Source organism: Haematobia irritans, chromosome 3, assembly GCF_050003625.1.
Source record: "Haematobia irritans isolate KBUSLIRL chromosome 3, ASM5000362v1, whole genome shotgun sequence".
In the NCBI taxonomy this organism is placed as follows: domain Eukaryota; kingdom Metazoa; phylum Arthropoda; class Insecta; order Diptera; family Muscidae; genus Haematobia; species Haematobia irritans.
Genome location: NC_134399.1, coordinates 106,761,385 through 106,782,855, shown reverse-complemented (window position 1 = coordinate 106,782,855; position 21,471 = coordinate 106,761,385). Strand labels below are relative to the sequence as shown.

General features: G+C 32.6%; 1 protein-coding gene across 6 annotated transcripts in view; it reads right to left on the bottom strand.

The window, feature by feature from the left end:
* Positions 1–1,126: 1,126 nt before the first annotated feature.
* The window catches only part of LOC142229152 (uncharacterized), a 172,110-nt gene continuing 151,765 nt past the window's right edge, over positions 1,127–21,471 (bottom strand). For all 6 annotated transcript variants that reach the window (XM_075299691.1, XM_075299695.1, XM_075299690.1 and 3 more), the window contains 4 exons: positions 5,094–5,185; positions 2,329–3,470; positions 2,092–2,271; positions 1,127–1,632 (listed from right to left, as the gene is read on the bottom strand). In XM_075299691.1, coding sequence (XP_075155806.1) covers positions 1,522–1,632; positions 2,092–2,271; positions 2,329–3,470; positions 5,094–5,142 — 1,482 coding nt within the window. In that variant the 5' untranslated portion in view covers positions 5,143–5,185 and the 3' untranslated portion in view covers positions 1,127–1,521. The remainder of the gene's footprint in view (positions 1,633–2,091; positions 2,272–2,328; positions 3,471–5,093; positions 5,186–21,471) is intronic.

The window sequence follows — 21,471 nt, the reverse complement described above, 5'->3', positions numbered from 1 at the left end:
GAAATTTATTTTGTACGGATAATTCGTCGAAATTTACTTTCTATAGAAAATTTCGCCGAAATTTAATTTAAATGGGAAATTTCGTCGATAGTTTATTTCTATAGGATATTTCGTTGACATACTTATTACATCCCAGCAAAAAAAGCGTCGCCAAAAAAGTAGTGAAAATGTTCTTTTTGGAAATTGGCGCAGAAGCGATGATTTTAACATGGGCTTGTCATAGGACAGATGTCCACCATTTCAACAGCCGTTGCACTTGATTTGCATCACTTCTTAAGGTGTGATGTGAATCCAGTGATTTGGATGTGAATAAAGAAATTTTGAGATATTTTGACGAATAAATAATTTCTAAAAAATTTTTATGATTTTTAATGCTTGTCTGGAACGTTTGACATCAAATATTTTCAAAAATTCGCATTTTTTCTAGAAAGGATTTAGCATGTTTTTCGGCAAAATTTAAATAATTTGCACTATCTTATTAATTTTTAATCTGTTTCTAACCCGTTTGAAACAATAAAGTTTTAAATTTCCCATTAAAAATATGAAAAAAGTGAGTTATAAAAAATTGACTAAATGAACTTCCTGTGCAGTTAAAATAAAGAATATCTTTGGGAGGACATATTTGGAAGTGCTTTTAAAGTTGTGCCTTAAGAAGAACTTCCAAATTTTTTGCTGGGATGGTATGGTTTAATATGGATGTAGTGCGGCAATACAATTAAGCCTTTATTAACTATTTTCAATGAATTTAAATACATTTCCATATTCATTTTGTGTTTATATTTGTTGTCTTTATTAGTTAATTATTGCAGACTTGCTTTTGTTGTTCTTTATGGTATAGTTGTGTATCAACATTTTTTGTTTAAGAGGGGTTTTAGACGATGCAATTGGTTGCGTGCAATTTTTTGTATTCTCTTTTAAAGTTGCTTCTTAAAAACTTCAGCATTTATACGTTGAAATTTTTCATGCAATCGCTTGAAATTTCAAGTTTTAGAAATGTCAAAAAATTGCAAGAGGAACGGAAAACATGAAATTTTTTCTACCCCCTTTGCTTCTCTACCCCGTTTGCCTACAAACAAGAATTGCGTGCAATTATTGCATGCAATTATTGCATCGTCTAAAACCCTTCTAAGTTTACTTGAGTTAATAATGCCTTTCAATATATAATTTGGAAGGAATGATTTGTTTATTAATAACTTATCAATTTCTCTAAATAGAGATTTTTATAGAGTATGTTTTTCTGGATTCTCTATATTTACTGTCCTATGTAATTAAATAAAATTGAATTTTCATGATTTGATTTGTTGATTGGTTGGTTGTTGTTTGTTTCCCTTACGATTACAATGTTGAGAGAGTGTTTCAAAATGTTTTGTGGATTTTGTTTGATGGTATTTGTTAAATATCTTAGACTATATTTCTTTTTATTTAATAATTAATTGTTTGGTAAACAAGAAACATTTATAACTAAACTAAAACTAATAAAAGAAAAATTAAAATTAAGAAATTTTATAAAATTATTGGGAATTAAAGCTTTGTATGTTTAACAGTATCTGTCCAATAGTTTTGTATTGTCATGGCCTCCAATGAATTCAAAAATGAATCATTATCCAAGCTATACATTTCATCGGAATTATCCTGCAAAAAAAAAAATCGGTCAACAGTTAAATTGAATTTAATAATTGAGATAGAAAATTAAATTAAAATTATGTTTTTGTAGGAAAATCGATAAGTTTGAAATGCCTTTTTATTGGTAATTCAATTTCATTAGGATTTTTTCGAAATTTACATTCTAAAGAAAGTCAAAAATTAAATTGAATTGAATAATCGAGATAGGAAATAAAATTAATATTAATTTTTTTTTGTAGAAAAATCGATATTTTTGAAAGGATCTGGTATTGGTTTTAATTTCAATAGGAATTTTTCGAAATTTACTTTCTAAAGAAAATTTCATCGAAATTGCTTTACATTTTGTTTCTATTCGAATTCGTCTGTAAAATGAAGATGCTTTGACATGGAAATAAATTCTCATTGATAATGGGAATTTATTTTCATCGATAATGGGAAGTTCATTGGAAATATATATTGACTACTTACACTAACACGCATGGTGCTATCGTCAATATAAACACTGGAGTCCGGCTCACTTAAAGCCTGCGGCTTATTTAAGAATCGACGACGATAAAGAACTATGCCTATGGTACCAACTGTACAGCAGATACCGAATACTGTAAAACAGATCGCTGATATTGCACCCACATCCATGAAATAAGCGCGCTGAAAAGAAATCACAATTATATTCCGAAATGCCTAATGAAATGTCGTCTTGCTCACCTGTACAGATAACGCTTCGGACGATATATTACTCTCCTCGCTGTCATAATCATTGACTGTCGTTGAGGCCGATCTGGTCAGTAGATTTTTTGATTCTGGCGTATAATTAATATAGCCTGGTTTAAAGTCGGCCGATAGGCCTTTCGATTGCCTGCGACGTGGTTCATTTTCATCACGTCTCAAATCTTCCGATTTGTGAACATTTTCCAAAGTAAATGGAAATTTGTCCTCGCTCACATCGGTGGTGCTGGTCACACTAGGTGTTGGTGGAGAGACGGCAGCAATTATTTCATCCATGGTCCTGAGCCAATCTTCGGCTGTATTATGGGTCTTGACAATTTGCGGTGTTGAAGGTCGAGCATGGGGTGAAGCTGTCACATTACTGACTGATAGGTAGTTGACGGAGGAGGCCAAAACTGATGCCGATGCTGCCATTTCTGAAGTTGTATTGTTTCCCAAGGTGGTGTTATTTTTAAAATTTTGCGTGGAATTCGTATTACTTTGGGCTAGATTTGTGAAATTGGTATAGTTATTTCTTCTTCCCAGAATTCCAACTGCCTCTTCTTGGATTGGCGACGGTGGTGCTGGTGGGGGCACTGTGGTAATGGGATTTGAATTTGATTTTGTTTCTTCATCTTTTGAGTAATTCTCTGCTGATCTTTTGATTTCGTTAAGTTTCTCATCACTGGGATTCGATTGGTGGTGTCGTTCTTGCGATTTGTCCAGCTCTTCTTCAACATCAACCAATCCTAGAGGTTTTGTTTCAATGTCCTTTGGTTTACTGTCATCCTCATCCTCATTCTCATTCTCATCTTCATCGTAATAATAGTAATCGATCTCCAAATTGTTTTTATGTTCTGCAACAATATCTAATGTTGGAGTGGTGGTCTGGGCAGCTCTAGATGTATCCACACTTTGGAGTTTACTTTTTTCGACTGTCGCTGAGGTCCGGCCCAGCATTGATTGTGTACTTGATTCTGTTATCCATGATAGCGTTGTTGAAGCTTGATAGAGTCTGGTTACTAATTTTTTTGCTTCCTCATTATTTTCCGAATTTTTTAGATTGTATTCTGGAGGGGCGGAAGAGACGGAATCCTGCTTTGGATATGTGTGTACAATCACAATCTGATGGGCTGCGAAATCTGTGGAAAATAGAATATTAAAAATGAAATTAGTAAAGTACAGTAAATTATAGAAATTTAACAAGTCCAAGGACCGAAACATTGTTTTGCGAACATATGAAATATATGATATAAGGACCAACGTTATTTTCTTCAAACCGAATTTCAGAAAGAAACGAAGCTGTTTTAAAGCTAGTTTTGATGTTACGCGAGCATGTTCTGATAAGTTCTTAGCCTACAAAACAAGGTTTAGTAAAGTTATGATGTTCTTTTTGAATCCTTCTGAAAATACCTGTTCTCAAGCCATTCATAATTGGCCTCAGTGACAACGTTAGGTTAGGTATAGTGGCAGGCCAATATTTCAGGCTCACTTAGACTATTCAGTCCATTGTGATACCACAGTGGTGAACTTAGTGCTGCCCGATTCTATGTTAAGCTCAATGACAAGGGACCTCCTTTTTACTTAGAGAAGTTTTGAAACACTCAGAAATTTCACCAGCATTACTGAGCTGGGATAATCCACGGCTGAAAAACATTTTGGTCTTTGGTCGAAACTGGGTTTGAACCCACGGCCCTGTGTATGCAAGGCGGACATGCTAACCATTGCACCACGGTGGTTCCCAGTCGCCCAAATAATTCCGTATATTACAAAAAAATTCTTTCGTTAGGTTAGGTATAGTGGCAGTCCGATATTTCAGGCTCACATAGACTATTCAGTCCATTGTGATACCACAGTGGTGAACTTCTCTCTTATCACTATGTGCTGCCCGATTCTATGTTAAGCTCAATGTCAAGGGACCTCCTTTTTATAGCCTAGTCCAAACGGCGTTCCACAGTGAAACCACTTAGAGAAGTTTTGAAACACTCAGAAATTTTACCAGCATTACTGAGCTGGGATAATCCACCGCTGAAAAACATTTTGGTGTTTGGTCGAAACTGGGTTTGAACCCACGACCCTGCGTGTGCATGGCGGACATGCTAACCATTGCACCATTAAGACACCAAAACATTTTTCAAATATTTTCATACCCACCTCCGGTTTTAATTCCAAACTCGCAAAAACACCGAAACCTTTAACGGTTCTCAATTCCTTCAGTAATACGGGCGATATTTCACAGCATTTCAGCTCTGAAATGAATATACACAAAATACTCATGGCGTAGCGAGTATGAGTACCGATATGCTTGTTACTCGTACAAATCATAGATTATAGACTGCAAAGATTATCCGTTTCTCTGCGCGAAAACATTCAGCTCAAAAGATTATTTTTTTTTGCATTTCATGTTGATTTTTTTTAGGAAAGAGTCGTTCGTAGAAAGCAAAACCTTTTTTTCACGGTTTTGATCGCAATTTAACCATCTATGATTCCATACAAAGTGTATCCGAATATGTATTGGAATATACCCTTTCGTGAGTACTCGTTTTCAGTCTCTGATAGGTATTTAAAACCTAAAACTAATAAAGACAACAGTAGCTACGAGAATACACCGAGAATACCAGCTCGACAGGGTTGGACGATTTCTTTGCTTTACCACGTCTCACCGTTTATTGCTTATTTAATACGATGAGGACAGTATCGTTTCAATATCTCTGGCCTGGGATTTTTTTTAAATTAATATAAATATTTAAATCAACAATACTTACTACAAATTAATGTTATCCAGAACCAATGGGACCACCAATAGAAGGTCATGATGTTCTCCGTGAGATGTTGATATTGATAATGAATGAAGAAACTGCAAAACAGAGAAGAATGAAAACAAGATACCGATAAAAAAATGAAATTTTAAGTGAATCACAGATTTTATTTTTTATTTTTACAAAGACATGTGCCGTCTTGCATATGAAAAATAAGGGAACGAGTCATACAATTGCATCACAATGGTGGTCATTATCTGAGCTTACAGATAAAAATCGCAAGACATGGAAGGGGAAGATATAAAGCATGATGTATGAATGAATGGCTTATAACCTGTCCCTACAGAGTCATTATCGTCTTCATCATTGTCAATCATGACCATAATCGACATGGTTGACACTTGATACACGTCAGTTAATTATCCACCAAAGAAAGCCTACCCACCACATATCCAGTCAGCGGGGTCAGAGTGAATGACAATAACCATCTGGGGGATATTATTAGGTTTAATTAAGCTCCATGGTACACACAGTGGGGGATTTGTAGTAAAATATTGCAATACTATAAATTTTAATAAACGGTGTGGTCCAAAACAATAATGAATGAACCTCAAGTATATTCTACATACACAAATAATACCATCAATATTTTGTCATTTCAATAATAAACAAAATAGGTGGCATCCATATTAAGCCCCATTTACCCACTCCCGCCTCTGGGCGGTCTTCTTAGTGAAATATGCCTAACGACTTAGTTAAGAATATAATAGAGACTTTACAGCATGTATTGGATTGTACTCCATAGATTTTGTTTGGTTTGTTTTCTTACTTTTGGGTGACAAACCCTGAATCTGTTAGCAAAAAAAAGGGTTATTAGAAGGTTAAATAAATGAGCCAGATCGATTAATGTTTCCGCTCATTTCGTTCCCCTCTTTGATTTTTCGAACTGTTAAAACCAGGGCTGTGGAGTCGTGCCAATTTTGCTCGACTCCGACTCCAGCATTTTTCATCAGCTCGACTCCGACTCCGGGTAATATAACTAAATCTCATTTTAATAGCACTAATTTGTAGTTCTATTGTGCGGGTACCTTAAGTGGATCGATATAAAGTATCGTGTTTATTTATGTGTGCAAAAAAGGTCTTAATTTCACATTAGATGCCAATTGAACTCTATATTTCAAATTTAGGGCAATGTTTAATAAATAAAATAATGATATAAATACCCATCATAATATCAGAAGATACCAACAGTATATGTATTTGTGGACCAAAATTATTGATACTATCTCAAATCCTTTAAATTTATTGCGAGCTATATAAAGGTTTATATTCCCATATGCATGAATTTGAATCTGAATCGATTTAGAAAAAATTGTATATTAAAAATTGTACTTAAAATTTAAATCTAACGTTATGGGACGTAACACAATTTTAACAAAAAATAAAAATGCAAGGAAAGTCTAAAGTCGGGCGGGGCGATTATAATATACTCTGCACAACTTTGTATTTAGATCTACATTTTGATAAAATCTCAAATCAGACTTCTACAAAATCTTGGGCAATATTTGGGAAATATTGACGCAGAGAAGGAATATGATCACCTCAACCATGTTTCGAGAGCAAAATAATATTTTTGGACGGAGAACATGTAACATGTTTGCGGCAACCATGTTATTTTCTCAAAAAGCATATGTCTGATTTCGGCAATCATGTATATGTTTGCCGAGAAAAGAACATTTTTGCGACAAAAATGTTCCATGGTCACCGTCCAAAAATAACATTTTGCTCTTAAAACATGTTTGGGGTGATCATATTCCTTCTCTGCGTGTAATTGTTTAGACAATTTCGCAAAAATGCATTTATGATTCATTCATTGAAAAATTTGAAAATTTGAGTCATTTCTACAAGTTTTCGACTAAGCAGTGAGTATCAGTGAGCATACAATTTTGGAAAAATTTTTGTCTAGTAAAAAAAAATGTTGCAAAATTTTATATAGAAATAAAATTTTGCAAAATTTTCTACAGAAATAAAATGTTGACAAATTTTTCTATAGAAATAAAATGTTGGCAAAATTTTCTATAGAAATCAAATTTTGACCAAATATATAGAAATAAAATTTTGAATAAAATTTTTATAGAAATAAAATTTGGCAAAATTTTTTATAGAAATAAAAGTTTGAAAAAAATATCAATAGAAATACAATTTAAAAAAATTGTGTAGCAAACAAAATTTTGCAAAATTTTCTATAGAAATAAAATTTTGCAAAATATTCTACAGAAACAAAATGTTGACTAAATTTTCTATAGAAATAAAATGTTGACTAAATTTTATATAGAAAAAAATGTTTCTATAGTAATAACATTTTGAATACATTTTTATAGCAGTGAGTATCAGTGAGCATCAATAAGAAAAAAAATTTTGAGAAAATTTGCTATAGAAATAAAATTTGACAGTTTTTTCTTATAGAAATAAAATTTTGACAAAATTATCAATAAAAATACACTTTTAGAAAAATTTTTGTGTAGTAAATAAAATTCTGCAAAATATTCTACAGAAACAAAATTTGGACTAAATTTTCTATAGAAATAAAATTTTGACTAAATTTTCTATAGAAATAAAATTTTGACAAAATTGTCTATAGAAATAAAATTTTGATCAAATTTTCTAATAAAAAAATCTATTATTATAAAATTTTGGCAAAATTTTCTATAGAAATAAAATTTTGACTTAAATTTTTATAGAAATAAAATTATCAATAGAAATAAAATTTTGAAAAACTTTTTGTGTAACAAACCAAATTTTGCAAAATTTTCTATAGAAATAAAATTTTGCAAAATATTCTATAGAAACAAAATTTTGACTCAATTTTCTATAGAAATAAAATGTTGACCAAATTTTCTATAGAAAAAAAATGTTTGACAAAAATTTTTATAGAAATAACATTTTGACAACATTTTCTATAAAAAACAACTTTGAAAAAATTTTCTGCCAATATTCCACATATGTATATGGCCTTAAAATAAAATTTAAAAGAAAATAATTTCGATTGTTCGAAATATTTCAAATAAATTGATATGATCCAGCCCATCTGCTAGTCTAACATTCTAGGAAACATAAGATAGCCGTAATTGGAAGTTGATTTTCATTTACAATCATGCTGTACATTGATCGAATGAATAACGCAATGGAAACTAATTCGCGTAAAAACTTGCTTAGTTACAAAAATGTGAAGTGTTTTAAAAAATTTGGTTCAACCGGAGGTTTTTACGACTCCGGCTACAGCAAAATCTTCAGACTCCGACTCCGACTACGACTCCACAGCCGTGGTTAAAACCATATTTAAATCAAAAATATCTACGTATAAACAAGTATATACCCTCCACCATGGATTGCTGAGAAACATCTACTAAAGGCTGACATCCACAATCGAATTATCTGGGTAATGGCAAAACTTGCAGACGGCAAGGTATTTTAAAACATCTTAACATTGTCTTCTAAATTATGGACCCATTTTTGCATGGTGGTTAGATGCCACATATTGACATCACGTACCAAATTTCAACTGGATCAGATTAAATTTACACCTCCAGTGAGTTTCGGAATTCAAATCTGGAGATTGTTTTATATGGGGCTATATATAATTGGGGACAATTTTTGCATGGCTGTTAGAGGCCATAGACTAACACTACGCATTAAATTTCAATCGGATCGGATAAAGTTTTCTCCTCTAAGAAGGTCCGCAAAACTGGAGAGAAATGAATGAAGTGAATAGGTTGAATGAGCCTGAAAAAATGGGCTGCCACAATATCCTACAATAGGTTAGATAGGGTAACAATATGATTATACAGATCACACTATCCTAGGATTAAAATAAGTTTCTAAAAAATATCACCAAAATATTTCGAATTAAAGTGTTGATTGATGTTGAAAAAATGTTCAATTAATAAATTAATAAATTAAGCATTAAGTTAATTTAGTCAATGATTGAAATTTTAGAAATTTTTAATAAAAAAAGTTAATTGATACAATTAACTTTTTAATCAAACTCAGAAGACTAACGGCCATTTTCATGTAGCTCCGTTAGGCTTTAACTGCCAGTTAACGGAAAGTTAATTGCAAATATCTTTTCTCTGGTTAACTTTAACTGAAAAACTTTCGTCAGTTAAGTTCCTAACTGGCCTAGGGAATATAAAGGCAAGATGACAGCTTCGTCCATAATACGGTTTAAAAGTTGGTTAGTTAACGGAACACTAACGGAGCTTTATGAAAATGGGGGTAAGTCAGTTAAAAAAAGTGATGGAATTTTTTTAATTTTTAAATAAAATTTTTTTTCAAACAAACAATTTTTAATGAAACTAAAACCACAAAGATAAGAAAGTAATTGCAATAGTTAAGTTTTTAATTAAACAAAAAATTATTTGATTAATTGATTGCAAAAATCAACATTAATTAATTTTTTTAACCAAATATTTTTTTATGCCCACACTGAAAAAAATATTGTCGTGAGGTCAAAGATTTCACGTCTTTAAAATACGAATATAAATTTTGCTTAGCATAGGAGGCGCATTTCTCTAATATAAAGTTTTTTTCCTTGTCCAAAAGTCGATAAACTTTTCAATGAAGTCGTATTGTCCTTATAATTAAGTGATTTCACTTAAAAATGGGTATCATAACATGAAAGAAAAAATGTTTGGGCTAAGGTCAATTTGACTTAATAATTCAGAAAAATTCTTTAAATTTAATGAAATTGTCTTTAAATTTGTTGTCTTTTTGCATCTTGACTACAAAGCAAAAAATCGTTTAAATATAGGACATGTTTTTCAACACTTTATTTTAAAGACGTTTTTTACTTGAAACATAGCATATTTTCTACTGAAAGGCGAGTCTTAATTAGGAAAATAAAGTTGTCGTTAACTCGTTTTTAAAGGACTTTAATAGCATACGACGAAAAAAAGCTGAAAAAGCGAAAAATTAAAATTTGCTTCCTGGGAACAAGTACAAAAAAAAACCCAAATTTAAAAGAGAATTGTGTCTTAAAATTATCCTTACTTGTATTCTTCGCGTCTTTGGCTCGGAATCAATACCAAAATTTTTAAAGTAAAGACAAAATCTTTGGAACCGGGCATGCTTTTTTCAGTGCAATTAAAACTGTAGCCTATACTATCATTTCCGTGATTGAAGATATTTCAATTAAAAAAATAATTGGATCTATTAATTTCGTGATTGAATCAGAAAACAATTTTTGTGTCTATAATTTTCGTGCTCCATGTACTCCTCCCTGAAAAAAAAAATCATGCCCAGTTCCAAAGATTTTTCCCTACACAAATGATTTTGGTATTGATTCGGAGCCCACGACAAGGAGAATTGAATTAAGGATACTTTAAGACACAATTCTCTTTTAAATTTGAGGTTTGTGTACTTGTTTCTAGGAAACAAATTTTAATTTATTCGTTTTTTCAGTTTTTTTCTTCATGTGCTACTTAAATTTCGAAATTCAGACTCGACTTCAAATAGAAATTATGCTATGTTTTAAGTATAAAATGTCTTTAAAATAAAGTTGTGAAAAAATCTCCTATTTTTGACAGCTCGTTTGCTTGGTACTTAAGACAAAAAAAAAATAAACCGATATAAAGACGTTTCATTTCGAGAATTTTTAAAGCCAAGTTGACCTTAATCAAACTAAATTTTCTTTCATATTATGATACACATTTTAACTATAAGGATTAAAAGACTTTTTTGAAAAGTTTATCGACTTTTGGACAAGGAAAAAAACTTTATATCAGAGAAATGTATCTTCTATGCTAAGCAAAATTCGAATTCCTATTTTAAAACATGAAATCTTTGGTCTCAAGACAATCCTTTTCCAGTACATTTGCGACTTATTAATGAAGCAATAAACCACCGCTGAAAAATTGTTGCTGCCTGTCTGTTTTTCATCCCACAGGACTTCCATGATTCGATTTTAAATCCAACGTTAAGAAATTTTCCTAACAATTTACAACCGGAGTCTCCCAGTGTGCATTGAGAGCAAACATTCGGTTTTTTGATGAGATGAAGTCAACCTAATGGTTAAGTCATTGATGAATTCCAAAATGGTATGATTATGGCACTCTGTCATATCATAAAACAATGGTCAGTACCATCATCATCAACTAAAAATTGCTTTGTTAACATCAAGCAGCAGCGGCATGTTGATCAAGCGCAGTTTAAAGGCCGCTATGGTTGACAAAATAAAAATAATAAAATAAATAAATTATTTGTCATTTGTTTATTTGATTTGGTCTTCCTCTATAATTAGCACCATCGATTTGTTTACAAAATTTATTTAAAGTACATAACGTGAGAGAATCGTTTGTGGATAAATATAATTTTTGTCGTAGATTTATTTAAGGCAACTTTTTTATACCCACCACCTTAGAATGGTGATGGGGGTATAATAAGTTTGTCTTTCCGTTTGTAACACATCGAAATATCGATTTCCGACTCTATAAAGTATATATATTCTTGACCAGGGAGAATTTCTAAGACGATATAACCATGTCCGTCTGTCTGTGGTGGGTATTTAAGATTCGGCCCAGCCGAACTTACTGCTGTATATATTTGTTTTAAGATAATCTCGTATTTGGGTGTGAATTGATTACAAAGTCATATTAAATTGACACATTGTCTGAAAATGCTATGTAAGTGGACGAAATAACAACGGACATATGTTAAATGCGAACATTTAGTTTTTGGCAGCTTTAGCTAATTGCATGATAAACGAATAAATTATAACAGCGGGTTATACACTCATAGAAAAAAGGTCTAAGACAACATTCAGTGTCTGCTGTTACATTTGTAGACTTATTACACTGAAAAAATAATTACCTGATATTAAAGATTATGCAACCTAAATTTTAGAATGAGCAATTTACAAAATATTAAGAGAACATTTCTTTAAAATAATGCAATTTTTATTAAAATAAAGTTTAAAATCTTTGCTTCAATTTTTTTCATTAAATTTAGAACACAACTTTTGGAAATTTGCGTCCCTCCGTTAAAGGCGCATGTCTTTGAACCAAGGCAAAATTTCCTAAAAGTAAAGAAACATATTTTTGAGAAAGAAATCATCCTTAAATTAACTGAATATTGAATCTTTAAATTTAAGATAAAAACACTTCGAATATAGGCAAAACCTTATTTTGGGGATTTAGCATCTTTGGTTTAAAGTTTTTTTTTTTGAAATTAAGAAATCGCTATTTACTTTGAAGTATCTGTTATAATTTGGATTTTTAAACTGGCATTTGCTTGTACGTGCATAGCTTTATTAATATACTGCGAAAGGAGAATGAAAATTCGATGATTTCTGCATACTAATTGTAATTTTTTGATCCTGGATTTAAAGCCAGATAGGTCGCCAAAAAATGTCTTTATTTTAAAGAAGCCGCACCTTTGGCTCCGTATCAATACCAAAATCCTTAAGGGAAGGTCAAAATCTTTGGATCTAACTAACTTTTTTTAGTGTAGATTTTAAAATGTTACCAACGGCGTATTTAAAAATTGTACATTCCTGTTCTTTAATACCATTACAAATACAAAAAACGAATACGGATCTTGTTTTCAGTAATATGTATACTGTCCCATCTACACTTGAATTCAAAGTCCTTGACCTTCCTTTTAAGGATTTTGGTATTGATTCCGAGCCAAAGAGATGTGTGCTTTAAAATAAAGATGTTTTAAGATATAATACCTTATCTACACTGGAAAAGTATTATGCGTGGTATTAAAGATTACACAACCTAAATTTTAGGATGTGCCATTTTCAAAATTAAGGACAAATTTCTTTAAAATAATGAAATTTTAATTAGAAGAAAATTTTTTTACTAAATTTAGAATACAAATTTTGGAAATTTGTGTCCCTTTATTAAAATCGTATGTTTTTGAACCAAGGCAAATGGTCCTTAAAGTAAAGAAAAAATTTTTCATTTTAAGAAATCGTCCTTAAATTAACTGATATATAGAATCTTTATATTTAAGATAAAAACTCTTCAAATATAGGCTAAGACTTATTTGGAGGATTTTGTATTTTTGGTTTAAGTTTTTTTTCTGAATTAAGAATATATTTTTTACTTTGAAGTATAATATTATAATTTGCATTTTTAGGTGACTAAAAATGTTTAAAGAAGCCGCATCTTTGGCTCGGAATCAATACCAAAATCTTGAGGGGATGTAAAAATCTTTGAATCCAAGTAAACTTTTTTTTGAGCGTAGCTTTAAATCTAGGTTGCATCGAATAATCATATTTGCTAAATGTTCAAAATAAAACATAGCCTACACAGAAAAAAAATCACAAAAAAATTTCCAATTAAAAGATTGATTGAAGTTAATATTTTCAATTTCCAATTAAATCTGTGATTGTGATTAATTGGATAAATTAATTTTGTGATTGAATCAGAAAAAAATGTTCTGTGTATATTCAAACCTTTTTATTTTTATTCCAAGGATTCAATATCTTTTATTATTAAAATATTATTTCTTTAAAGATTTAAAGAAGGAAGGTTTTAGGTTTTTTATTTTGCTCAAAACCGGTCAGCCGATTAAAACCGAAGTAATAGAAATTAGTGAAAATGGGTTGTAACTCTCATTTTATTCTTAAAAAAACAAAGAATTAACCATTCCTTGTAATAAAATGAACATTTTAAAACAATCTAAGGATAAATTCATGCAGTATTTCCAGTGTGAAAATACATTTTTTGGTGCAACACAAACACAATTTATCTCTTCAGTTTTATCGAAGAATGCTAAATCTTCAGTTATTTCTCATCTTCAGTACCTCTTTCCAAATAGCTCGACTTTCTGAAGAAACATATGACAAAGTAGATAGAAATTTCATTGAAAAACAGAAAATCGGTTAACCGATAGTCAAAATCCGGTTTTCGCGATTAATCGAAAATGCCAATTTTTCCACTATCCGGTTTCGGTTTGTGTAATTAAATCCTACTAACCGATTAGCCAGCGTCAGTTTTCGACACCCTAGTCATGGACATTGGGACGGATCCAAATTCTAAATGATGCTAAGAACATTTCTACAAAATTTTCTTAAAAAATAGGAAAAAAAAATACTTATTTTATGATAATTTTTCTTTGACTTGATTAAACATATTAACTCGATTGTATTAAGTGGCCACTTGTAACATATTTTACTTAAACATTTCAAATATAAACAAACATTTTGATTAATTTGAAAATTATGAATTTTTTCATAAAAAGAAAGAGAAAAATACAAGAGCAAAGTGCTCATTTCCCACCAATACGGGGAATTTTATTACCATTATTTTAAATCGAATTATAAAAATTTTGAAATTATGTCAACATTCCACATTGATAGAAATCTGTTGTTGGAAATAATAATAATAACAATAATAATAATAATAATAATATTAAACAATGAGTTTACAAATCAAATGCAACCATATGTTAATTAAATATTGTTAATTTTGAGTTTATTCATTTATTCGTTTTGGATTTTTTATTTAAAAAATCATAATCGATTGATTGGGTATTGCATGTAAATATACTTGTCATTGCTATATAAATGACAAAAAACCAGGGTCTTTTGTTTACCAACATTTAAATGGGGAATTATGTAACGTCGTTAATAAAAAAAGATATGATTATGGTGCATCTATTGTATGTATTCAAAACAAAATGACCTCTATCAAATAAAGGAAAATTGTTACAAAATTAAAAAAAAAAAATACACAATGTACTGTACACACTTATATGTATATAAAATAATGTGGTAAATGATTGAGTTTGCTATTTTTCACAATATTATGTTAATTTCAGCTTACAAGCATATGACGACTAAACCACAGGAGTAGCTCAACTAATGGAGGAAAATATGTTTGTCACTTTGATTAGAGCAAAACTCTTTTAGACATTTTTCTTTTGAAAAAGTATTGGATAAGCTCGATATTGGCACCTATGTATGTAAAATCAATATTTTGTATTTATTTTTAATTAAAAGTTAAGGAAAGCAGATTGAAATGGAAAATCCCGAATCCATATTTCAAATTTTTAAAAATGTCGACCTTTCCGAATATTGAAAAGTGGACATTTTGTCTCTAATTACAATCCCTAGAAGAACATAAAAAATGTTTTTAATTTCATAACATACGGCGATGACGTGACACCCCACGAATGATTGAACCCAAAAAAGTGTGTAGTATTGTTTTCATTTGTTTTCGCAAAAAAAAATCCCACAGCGGCAATTCCATAGACACCAACCAAAACGTGCTTTCAATTAAACTATCCTCATGTATACGAGTAATGGCAACAGAAGTCTAAAATAAGTCAAAGCGATTAGCATAAAAAATGGTAATGGGGATATAATTGCCACATTTGGTAGAATTCTACCAAAAGTAGATCACTGGTAGATTGGTAGAAATTTTGTCGTTTCGAAGTTTTTTATTCTATAAGGTCAGTACTAACAGGTTGGCTGATAAGTCCCCGGTCTAACAAAGAAAAACACATTTTTTTGTCAAAATTCGTTTTTATTATTCAAGAGCGATACAACGATTATAACGACCTTCCAATTTTGTGATACCATTTTGGTAGTACTCCTTCGGTATTACCTCAAAATAGGCCTCAGTTTCGGCGATCACCTCTTCATTGCAGCAAAATTTTTTCCCTGCGAGGTCTGAGAACAAGAAAAAGTCGCTGGGGGCCAGATCTGGAGAATACGGTGGGTGGGGAAGCAATTCGAAGCCCAATTCATTAATTTTTGCCATCGTTCTCAATGACTTGTGGCACGGTGCGTTGTCTTGGTGGAACAACACTTTTTACTTCTTCATATGGGGACGTTTTGCCGCGATTTCGACCTTCAAACACTCCAATAACGCCATATAATAGTCACTGTCGATGGTTTTTCCCTTCTCAATATAATCGATAAAAATTATTCCATGCGCATCCCAAAAAACAGAGGCCATTACTTTGAGTCTTTCCACGCTTCGGTCGCTGTCCACTCAGCCGACTTGACTCAGGAGTGTAGTGATGGAGCCATGTTTCATCCATTGTCACATATCGACGGAAAAACTCGGGTGTATTACGAGTTAACAGCTGCAAACACCGCTTAGAATCATCAACACGTTGTTGTTTTTGGTCAAATATGAGCTCGCGCGGCACCCATTTTGCACAGAGCTTCCGCATATCCAAATATTGATTAATGATATGACCAACACGTTCCTTTGACATCTTTAAGGCCTCTGCTATCTCGATTAACTTCATTTTACGGTCATTCAAAATCATTTTGTGGATTTTTTGATATTTTCGTCGGTAACCACCTCTTTCGGGCGTCCACTGCGTTCACCGTCCTCCGTGCTCATTTCACCACCCTTGAATTTTGCATACCAATCAATTAAAGGGTGATACGGTCAAAATTTGGTCAAGGGAAAACGCGTGTAAATCGGTGAAATCGTTTATTTAAAAAATCTAATTAAATTTCTTTTTCAAGTTCAATTAGTATAAAATTCAGGAAAAATATTCAGTTAGGCTTTCGCTTTTCCAAATCTGAATTGCCGGGCCTCACGCTTGACACCTGCCATCAGATTTTGTACAGCCACCTTGTACAGAAAGCCAGTTTGCCTTGAACTGCTGCTCGTCCTTAGCAGTTTTTTTTTGGTCTTCTTTAGGTTCCGCTTGACAATAGCCCAGTATTTCTCAATTGGGCGGAGCTCTGGCGTGTTGGGAGGGTTCTTGTCCTTGGGGACCACCTGCACGTTGTTGGCGGCGTACCAATCCATGGCCTTTTTACCGTAATGGCAAGATGCCAAATCCGGCCAAAACAGTACGGAACAACCGTGTTTCTTCAGGAAAGGCAGCAGACGTTTATTCAAACACTCTTTCACGTAAATTTCTTGGTTGACAGTCCCGGAAGCTATGAAAATGCTGCTTTTCAAGCCACAGGTACAGATGGCTTGCCAAACTAGATATTTCTTTGCGAACTTTGACAGTTTTATGTGCTTGAAAATATCTGCTACCTTTCCCCTTCCTTTTGCCGTATAAAACTCCTGTTCCGGAAGCTGCTTGTAGTCGGCTTTGACGTAGGTTTCGTCGTCCATTACCACGCAGTCAAACTTCGTCAGCATCGTCGTGTACAGCCTCCGGGATCGCGCTTTGGCCGTCGTATTTTGTTTATCATCGCGATTTGGAGTCATAGTCCGGCTCGTTTTTTGGCTCGATGCACGGTTGTAGACGATACACCCAGCTTATTTGCGGCATCTCGGAGAGAGAGGTTAGGGTTTCGCTTGAAACTACCGGCAACTCTCTTTGTCGTCTCAGCGGCTTCCGGTTTTCGATTTCCCCCCGATCCAGACTTCCTGGCTGTCGACAAACGTTCCCCAAAGACTTTAATTACATTTGTAACGGTTGATTTGGCAACTTTTAGCGATTTTGCCAGCTTTGCATGCGAGTAGCTCCGATTTTCGTGATGCGCGACCAAAATTTTGATACGCTGCTCTTCTTGCTTGGACGGCATTTTGACAACTGAAGAGTGAATTCCAAAATCAAAATAGGAGCAACATTCTACACACACACCTTCAAAATGAGGGGTGTTCAGGTTTTTTAAATGCAAAATTGAAAGAAATACGTCAAGTTTATATTGACCAAATTTTGACCGTATCACCCTTTATTCAACATAGTTCCCTTCAAGAGCGATACAACGATTATAACGACCTTCCAATTTTTTGATACCATTTTGGTAGTACTCCTTCGGTTTTGCCTCAAAATAGGCCTCAGTTTCGGCGATCACCTCTTCATTGCAGCCAAATTTTTTTCCCTGCGAGAATCCTTTTGAGGTCTGAGAACAAGAAAAAGTCGCTGGGGGCCAGATCTGGAGAATACGGTGGGTGGGGAAGCAATTCGAAGCCCAATTCATTAATTTTTGCCATCGTTCTCAATGACTTGTGGCACGGTGCGTTGTCTTGGTGGAACAACACTTTTTACTTCTTCATATGGGGCCGTTTTGCCGCGATTTCGACCTTCAAACGCTCCAATAACGCCATATAATAGTCACTGTTGATGGTTTTTCCCTTCTCAATATAATCGATAAAAATTATTCCATGCGCATCCCAAAAAACAGAGGCCATTACTTTGCCAGCGGACTTTTGAGTCTTTCCACGCTTCGGTGACGGTTCACCGGTCGCTGTCCACTCAGCCGATTGTCGATTGGACTCAGGAGTGTAGTGATGGAGCTATGTTTCATCCATTGTCACATATCGACGGAAAAACTCGGGTGTATTACGAGTTAACAGCTGCAAACACCGCTCAGAATCATCAACACGTTGTTGTTTTTGGTCAAATGTGAGCTCGCGCGGCACCCATTTTGCACAGAGCTTCCGCATATCCAAATATTGATGAATGATATGACCAACACGTTCCTTTGACATCTTTAAGGCCTCTGCTATCTCGATCAACTTCATTTTACGGTCATTCAAAATCATTTTGTGGATTTTTTGATATTTTCGTCGGTAACCACCTCTTTCGGGCGTCCACTGCGTTCACCGTCCTCCGTGCTCATTTCACCACGCTTGAATTTTGCATACCAATCAATTATTTATTGTTGATTTCCCTGGGACAGAGTCCGGAAACTCATTGTCAAGTCAAGTTTTTGCTGCCACCGTATTTTTTCCATTCAGAAAACAGTATTTTATCAAAACACGAAATTCCTTTTTTCCATTTTTTTCACAATAACAAAAGTTCCTTCACAAAAGACGCTCTAACTCGCAAACTAATTGATTTACAAACGTCAAATTTTGACACGAATCATTTGAAGGTTGGTACTATATTAAAATAATATGCATTTAATACTAGCGACGCCATCTATCAGACCGGGGACTTATCAGTCAACCTGTTATGTTCGCTTTTCGCGTTTCTTTATTAAAACAGTTCAATATAAAGCAGATAAATTAACTCAATTGGTGCTCAGTTTCTTGTTACTTTAGATTTCGGGAAGACTTTACAGGAATATGTTTGTTTTCATTTATAATTTTGATTATTTCAGGAAAAGTAATCGCGAAAATATAGTGATTTTCAACTCGAAAACCGAAAATAGTAGCCATCTATAGAAATAAAATTTTACTAAAATTTTCTATATAAATAAAATTTTGCAAAAATTTTCTATAGAAATAAATTTTGCAAACATTTTCTATATAAATAAAATTTTGACAAATCTATATATATATATATAAAGTTCAAAGTATGTTTGTTTATTTGTTTGTTTGTATGTTGTAAGCTCGGAAACGGCTGAACCGATTTACTTGAAACTTTCAGAAATCGTAGGGCCTCTAGACAAAGATCCGCTACTTTATTTTTCGATAGTTGATCAAGGAGGGGACCTGTCCTTTGTCCGGCTTATTTTATGAGTGTTGTGAAAAAAACTAAATTCTCCGATTTACTTGAAATTCGCAGAGGACGTGGAATTAATATGGGGTACATTATATTCTCATATTTGGACGTGGAGGGGAGCCTGTCCTTGCCCGACTTTTGAAGCCCAATAACTTAAGTTCTCCGATTAACTTGAGCTCGAAAACGGAAAATTGAACTTAAGTTCTACGATTTGCTTGAAATTTTCAGGGATGGGGTTGGCATTTAGACAAAGACTCGCTACATAAGTTTCGATATTTGGTCGGAGAGAGAGACCTTTTTCCGATTTTTTTTAATACAGCGAAAATAATTTCATTTAATTTCATTTTAAACAATAATAATGATTGAAAAAGAAACCAACAGTAACAAAAAACCAAACTTCTTCGACTTACTTGAAATTTACAGGGAAGGTGGGGGCTATGAAGTTCATATGGGTACCTAATTTTTTAATATTTAGATGGGGAGGGAGACCTCCTCCTTGCCCGACATTTGGGCCAACGTTCTCCGAACAAAAACACCTAACTTTTTTCAATATTTGATCGGGGAAGAGGATGTCATTTTTTTAAATAATAGAGCAAAATTCAAAATACTGAGTAAATGATATGGGGTACGTGATTTTTCGATATCTGGTGGATGGATACGCGATTTTTCGATTTCTGGTGGAGTATGTACACCTCCTCTTTGTCCCATTTTCTTGAAAAATTTAAAGTTTTCTGATTTTCTTGAAATGTGCTGGGAAGGTAGAGGATGGTCCTTTATGGGAAATATTAATTTTTTTGATATTGGCCTTGGATGGGACGCTCCTTTCCATTTATTGACAGACAACATAGAAGGTGCTTCATTTTCCAGTATATATTCGGAAAGGAATCGTCCCTGTAACCGACATTTTGAAAAATGTTATGATTATATATTTAGAACTTTTAAATATTTACTTTCTCTCATTTTATTGACAGGAAACATAGAGTGCTTTTATTTTCCTTCATGGATTCCACACAGGAGGAAGAAAAAGGTGTACTTCATTTGTTATGCCAGTAAGGGGACTTCGTAGGTCCTACTCTTTAAAAGAGTTCTCCGGTTTATTTTTTGGTTGATAACTTGATCAAATTTTGATTGAAGGTCCAGCAATAAAAACGTGGGTTACGAATTGTCGGAACAATGTTATTTCGAATTTCCAAATTTACATGTTATCACATTTTATTAAAATTATTATTCATTAATAATATATTCGCAGAAATTTAAATACACTATATAAGTGTTTCACTTCAATGAATGAAATCTCTCTTAAAAGTAAGCGTGAATTCTGCTGAACGACTAAAAATGCTATGGGTAACAACAATTCAAGAAAAATAAACCACAGATGAAAGAAAAATGTTGTGTTCACCGGGAACCATGTCATCATTGCATTCATGTGAATTTTGCAAATAACTACAAATTCTTTGGATTTTTTTATTACCTTATCCTTCGAAATATTCTGTGAAGGAAAATATCTCATTTTTAGGAAGAACCATCCCTAAAATTGAGATATTTTTTAACAAATAGTCTCTCAGTTTTAATAAATCAGAAAGGCGCAGCGAAGCGGGCCGGGTTCGGCTAGTTTTCTATAGAAATAAAATTTTGACAAAATTTTCTATGGAAATAAAATATTGCAAAAATTTTCTACAGAAATAAAATTTTCAAAAATTGTCTATAGAAATAAAATTTTCAAAAATTTTCTTTAGAAATAAAATTGTCCAAATAGTTTGTATAGAAATAAAATTTTCAAAAATTTCAAAAAATAGAAATAAAATTTTGATGAAATTTCCAACAATTTCAAAAAATAGAAATAAAATTTTGATGAAATTTTCTATAGAAATAAAATTTTGACAAAATTTTCTATGGAAGTAAAATATTGCAAAAAAATTCTATAGAAATAAAATTTTGCAAAATTTTCTATGGAAATAAAATATTGCAAAAATTTTCTATAGAAATAAAATTTTCTAAA